Here is a 6,000-nt window from a genome sequence, read left to right as displayed (position 1 = left end):
ATGGACTGGGACACTGGTTATAGAAACTTGTCTGGCTGAGCTGGGCTGGAGTTGGTCTAGTGAAGGTCTGGCTGTCTCTGGCCTGGGCTGAGTGCCTGCTGGCTTGCCTATCTGCTTCTACTTTCTGGCATATGTATCTGTCTGACTGTGTGTCCATTGACTGGTCTGTCCTGACTCTCCAGGCTCACTGCAAGTAGTCTGTGTCTGCTGCAGGGAACTAGCCTATCTTAGTTTTCCCTGCAGCATTCTGTCTTCGCATGCTGGGCTTTACTTTCTTAGCTTCCTCCTGGATTGGCTTCTACTTTCCAAGTCCATCACAAACTCAACTTGCCAAGGGCAGGGACTACGCCTCATCTGGAATTCAGTCCCAGGTCTGATTTGCTCTCCACCAGCTCCATTTACAGCACAGGGTTGAGGCTTTGAGTAGGCTGAGTTTGTCGACTGACTAGATGTCTCCAGCTTGCATAGGCTGAGATGAAGGGAAATAGGATTGTTCTTTTTATTTTTTTTTTACCAGAAGAGCAGGAAGATGGGCCCCAGGTCAGTCGCAGAAACAACAAACACTGTCTGTCCCTTGGAAACACTGTCACTTTGGGGGGAGGGCATCATTAGGATTAGAGGCTCAGGATGTGAGTTCCACTGTGGAGAAGGTCCCCAGCTCTGGGATCCCAATGGGGGGAACCAATCACAGGAGAAGAGGGTTTTGTTTTGCCCCTCTTCTGAGACCTGTCACAGCCAGGGACTGTGCTCTGCCAGGAAAAGGGGCAATATTCCAATTCCCACTTATGGTTCAGGGACTCTGAATTGTTCCTCCTTCCAGCTTCTTCTCCCTAAAGCTAACCTGGCATGTCTGCTGGGCAGCAGCCTTTGCTGGAGGCGTCACTCACTGCTCTATGCTCTGCCCTTGAGAGACGGAGGAGAAGGGGTCCCGAGTCTATGTCAATCATGTGAACAACGCAGAGTAACATCCCCGGAAACATTCATAAGTTTAATCCACGCCAGTAATAAAATCGCATTACATTTCTCATAAAATAAATGTTCCCATTTATATACAGAAGACAGACTGTACAGGCCCAGCCTGGCCCCAGGAGGGGTTACACACAGACAGGCGGTGGTGGTGGAGGAAGGGCCTCCCTCCCCTCAAGGATGGAGACGTTCTAACTTGGCAGGACAGCAGCTGGCCAGTCCACATGGGCAGAGTGACTGGCTGGCCTGCCAGTTGGGTGGGCAGGCAAGGAGACGGACAGTTGGGCCTGGAGGCCAGGCACGGGGTGTTACTGAACCTGGGATTCGAAGGTGCCATTGAGCTGCCCCTCCTCATAGTCCATCTGGCACAAGATCATGTTGTTCTTCAGGAAGAATTTGTCTCCCACGCAAAACCTAGAAAACCCAAATGAGACAAAGAATCCATGGGGTCAGATTCCCAGAGTACGGCACGACCTAGCTTGACCCAGGAGGTGGATGGGATACAGGGGAGATGATGGCACAGAGAAATATGCCTCTTGAGCCTCTAGAAGGGGGTTGAGAAAATGCACAGCAAGCCTGGGCAGTCACCCTCAGCCAGGCCCTGCAGTCTGGCATGGTAACACAGACTGTTAAGCCAGGCCAAAGGCCTCCACTCTCCTAGAGAGGAGTGAGAATGGGACTAAAATTATCCCAGTCCCACAGAGAGAGAGAAAGGGAAGGAAGATGGAGAATGGGGAATGAGGAGTGAGGATGGAAAAAAGAAGAGAATGGTTGGTTATTTTTCCATCCCTCTCTCCTAACTTCAGAGAATGGCTGAGTGAGGGGCATCCCCCCTGGAAGGTGACCCTGCCCCAATTCTTCTCCTACAAAAGGAAGACCTTGTTTTGGCCTCCTAAACTTCTACAAGTACTGGATGTACAAAAATGTTCCCTAAAGACCTTTCGTAACCCATAGGTCATTGGCTCAGTGTCAGCATATCCCAGTTCAACCACCAGGTGGCGGTGTCACTTCATTGAGTCTTCCCAGTAGCTGGTCTGACAGGAGTGCACGACCAAATTGGAGTTCTTACAGGTTGGTCCCTCTGGTTCTCACCCTTGGAGACATCTGTATGGGTTCACACCTGATGTGGGGACTCCTGAGAAAAGGCCCCGCTTTCTTGGTGATAAGCCTCAGCCTGGTGTGAAAGACTGGCTCTCCCATGGGGCTGGGACACTGAGTAGGGCCCAAAAGATCCCCAAAGAATCTGGGCTGGCACCAGATTCACAGAAATGGCATCCAGAATGATATTCCCTGTAGAAATCTCACCCCATGGGTTTGGGAACATACAGGGACAGAAGGGCCACATACATCATCTATATAGAGGCATATTTAAAACATATTCACATGCATATCATGTACACCCAGTATACACACACCTTTGTTCACAGACAGTTAAAAACCCATGCACATGTGTATACTAATTTCATGCACTGTACTGACTTGTATAGACACACAGGAAACTCATGCATGACACAGAAAAGTGCCACACAAATGTGCTCACCTGGCATTGGGCTGTACTCACACATGTGCATGCGCATGTGCACACACATACACGCATATGCACATACATGCTCACAATGTGCACATTTAGCCATGTCCACATACAGAACGCACTCTTGCACACATGAATCTACCGGGTTCCTGGCCCAGGCACCAGGCCTCTGGCTGCAGTCTGTGAAGAGGCACTGATTCACCTGGAGGTCTGCACTCACCTCTGGTTGCAGAGCTGACAGGCAAAGCAGTCGAGGTGGTACACATTGTCCCGGGCCCGCATCACCATCTCAAATGCTGGGATCAACTTGCTGCAGGCTGCACAGTTTCCTGTGGTGCCAAAGAGCCTGCCAGGGGAAGGCACACAGGGCTCAGAGACTGCCAGGGAGCTGCCCCCTCTCGGGCCCTTGCAGTTCCCCAGCCCTACGAGCATGTCTGGGTTAAGAGGTAAAAGTACTAATAGGCATCATCTAGATCCTGCCAAGATACCAGGCTTCAGGAAAATTCATTCCCAGATGTTTCAGGATATTGGGTAGGGGCTAAAGAGCTGATTATCATGGCTTATCTCAGCGTCCTCCCAGGTTCCTGCTAAGGTCCCCATATACACAGGTAGCCACCAGGAGATCACTGGCTGAGCTGGCTGGGATCTGAGCAGGGGCTCCACACACACACAAGCCTAAGGTTTAGAGGGTGTATGTTCATCACAGGCTGTGTGTCCTAAGGCAATCACTGAGTCATTCCGAGTACTATTTATCTCAGTTGTCAGACATAGAGACCAAAATAATACACCTGCGTGGAGCTGTGAAGATTATTGTAAACTTTTAGTCACAAAACTACTGGCCAAGGCACTGGTCTAACAGCTTCTTAAGATCACCCCCATTTGATCCCAATTTTTACATTAAGAAAAATGAGGGGCCGGGAGTTTGGCCTAGTGGTTAAAGTGCTTGCCTAGCATGCACGAAGACCTGGGTTCGATTCCTCGGTACCATATACATAGAAAAAAAAAAGCCATAAATGGTGCTGAGGCTCAAGTGGTAGAGCTCTAGCCTTGAGAAAGTCCAAGGACAGTGCTCAGGCCCTGAGCTCAAGCCCAGGACTGGCAAAAAAAAAAAAAAAAAAAAAAAAAAAAAAAAAAAAAAGAACAAGAAAAATGAGTCACTGGAGGTAAGCTGTGTCAAGGATGCAGTCTGTTCTTCCAGAATAGGGGAGGGAATGTTCTATATCACCACACACCATGAAGCCTCTCCACCTTCACAGTGCTTTGTTAGGTTTCCTTTGGCCTATTACTAAACCCCTTTTGTGCTATGAATTCAGTGTCATTTGCTTAGGTCCCCCATTCTATTCTTGGAACCTCCATTTATCCTTCCATAAAATGGGGTCGCTCCTGTCTGAAGATATTTCTTAAGCTTAAAGGCAGTTCCAAAGGCACCTGGGACAACAGGCATCTCTCTTCCAGCTGCTGCTGGGCTGGCTGCTGAGAATGGCCAGTCCTTGGCTGGGGTTCCAATGGTCTCAGCCATCCATACCCTGCTGTGTTTCTTTTCTGCACACGAGCCAGGCCAAGCAAGCTCGAGGCTGGCACGAGGGCTGGGAGGCAGGTGGAAGGCCTCTCTAATCCCCGATTTGTCCAGCTCAGGCCCAGGCGCCCTGCAGATGAGCCTGGCTCCATTATTCATCAGCTTGAGCTGCCTGGTGGCTCAGATAAAGGCAGACAAAGGCTAGACCCCAGCATCTGCTGTGGAGGGGAGCACTCTGAACAGCCACACCTCCAGGCTGACCCACTGACCTATCTGACCTTCAAAGTTAGTCCTCACCTCTAGCGGTATACTGGGCAAAACCAAACAAAAATAACTTTTCAGCCTTATGAGGGCATTGGCTCTCCTGATTAGGTGATCACACTGGGGTCCACCTTCTCCAAGTCCTGTGGGGCATCACATGGTCTGACATCTCTCCCTAGCTTGGCAGGTTTGGTGCCTGGGTGGATACTCCAGACCTCCAGAGTTGAAGGTTTTTGCTAACCCCTCCTCCAGCCTTCAGCCTCTCCACTCTCACTCTGAGCAGAGCCCCAGATTCTGTTTTATGGTATCACATTAAAAATGCCTGCAAAAGGCAAGAGCCAAAAGGGGGTGGGGGAGAAGTGCAGGAAGGCAAATCTCAAGCTCTTTGGGAAAGTAGGGGAGCTTCCAAGGATAACCTTGCCCCCTCCTACCTTGCCCTGACTTTAGCCGAGGAGGAGCCCCACAAGTCCTGGCCCTGACCTATTAATTAATGAGATGGGCCTGCTCTTCCCCCACAAGGCCCAACCACCACCCAGCAGTCTGCCACAGACAGAGCCAAATGCAGGCATTGGGTCTCAGCCAAGGCCCCTGCTTCGTGGCCTCCTTCCAGCCTTGCTGATGTCATAAACGGCCTAAGGGAGGGTTAATTGGGGAGGCAGCCCCAGGGGATGGGAGCCAGGCTGGGAGTGGGGAGGAAAGGAGTGTCAGAACTCTGAGGAATGCAAAGCATGAAAGGGTGGCTCTTTTTTCCACCACTTCACAAGGGAGGAAACTGAGCCTGAGAGGACAGAACCAAAGACACAGAGCTAGTTCAAACCCAGGTCTAAAGCATTTATGGTCCTTGTCCTCAGGGATTGCGCCCTGCCAAACTCTTATCTGAAAAGGGAGGGAATTAGGAGTTTCACAGGCCTGCACTGACTCTGACAGGGAGGGAGGTGGTGAGCATGCCCGGGCAGCGAGGCTGGCAGTGGGGCCCACCTTAGGTAGTCACGCCGGCACAGGATGAGGTTGGCCTTGGTGTAGAGGGTCGAGCCCACCTCACCCAAGCGGCAGTCACAGCATGCACACTTGAGACAGTCTTCGTGCCAGTATTTGTCCAGTGCCTTCAGCAGGTAGCGGTCCTTGATCTTGCGGTTACAGCCCGCACAGCCCTTCTGCTTCCCTTTGGGCTGGACGGAGAGCATCGGCACACCTGTAGATGGACGGACAGACAGATGGACACCGGATTAGCCTGCTGCTCTGGGCCTTGGAGCATACCCTTGTCCTGGGAACAGGGAGTTTGCCACTTCTCTCTACTACTTCTAGTTTAGGGGCTCCCGGGAGCCCTGATTTTGTACTTTTTCCTAAGGACCCTCCTTCTCTGGCTGGGGAATATATGACATTACTTCTCTCTAGTTCTGGGGAGATTTTTCTACTTGGCTGCAGGGCACAGGCCCGGCCTAGCAGAGCAGTACCTCTGTCCCCTGTGTCCTACCTAACCACTGTCTCCTATGCCATCTGACCTAGTCAAAGTCCAGGATTCCATGGGCCATCAGCAACCAGCCCAAGAATGAGGTCCATTAAAATTCCCAGCTCCTTGCCAACCTTTCACAGTGAGCAGTCGATACGTGCTGGGCAATTTCAGCCTAGTCTCGCAGAGCCTCTTGCATGCAGAATAACAGACACATGAGGAAGGAAGTGCAGGGCTTCTGGGAAACTCCTTGGAGGGTGCAGGAAGCTCTGGAGC

The 6,000-nt window shown here is 51.3% G+C and overlaps 1 protein-coding gene across 3 annotated transcripts in view; it reads right to left on the bottom strand.

Annotated features, from left to right (window-relative positions):
* Positions 1–976: 976 nt before the first annotated feature.
* The window catches only part of Lmo1 (LIM domain only 1), a 55,341-nt gene continuing 50,317 nt past the window's right edge, over positions 977–6,000 (bottom strand). For all 3 annotated transcript variants that reach the window (XM_090348232.1, XM_090348230.1, XM_090348229.1), the window contains exons 2-4: positions 5,253–5,466; positions 2,718–2,843; positions 977–1,380 (exon numbers count right to left, since the gene is read on the bottom strand). In XM_090348232.1, the coding sequence (XP_090204358.1) occupies positions 1,275–1,380; positions 2,718–2,843; positions 5,253–5,458 (438 nt within the window). In that variant the 5' untranslated portion in view covers positions 5,459–5,466 and the 3' untranslated portion in view covers positions 977–1,274. The remainder of the gene's footprint in view (positions 1,381–2,717; positions 2,844–5,252; positions 5,467–6,000) is intronic.

This window comes from Megascapheus bottae, chromosome 16 (assembly GCF_031878675.1).
Source record: "Megascapheus bottae isolate mThoBot1 chromosome 16, mThoBot2.hap1, whole genome shotgun sequence".
Taxonomy (NCBI): Eukaryota; Metazoa; Chordata; class Mammalia; order Rodentia; family Geomyidae; genus Megascapheus; species Megascapheus bottae.
This window is presented reverse-complemented; position numbering and strand designations above follow the sequence as displayed.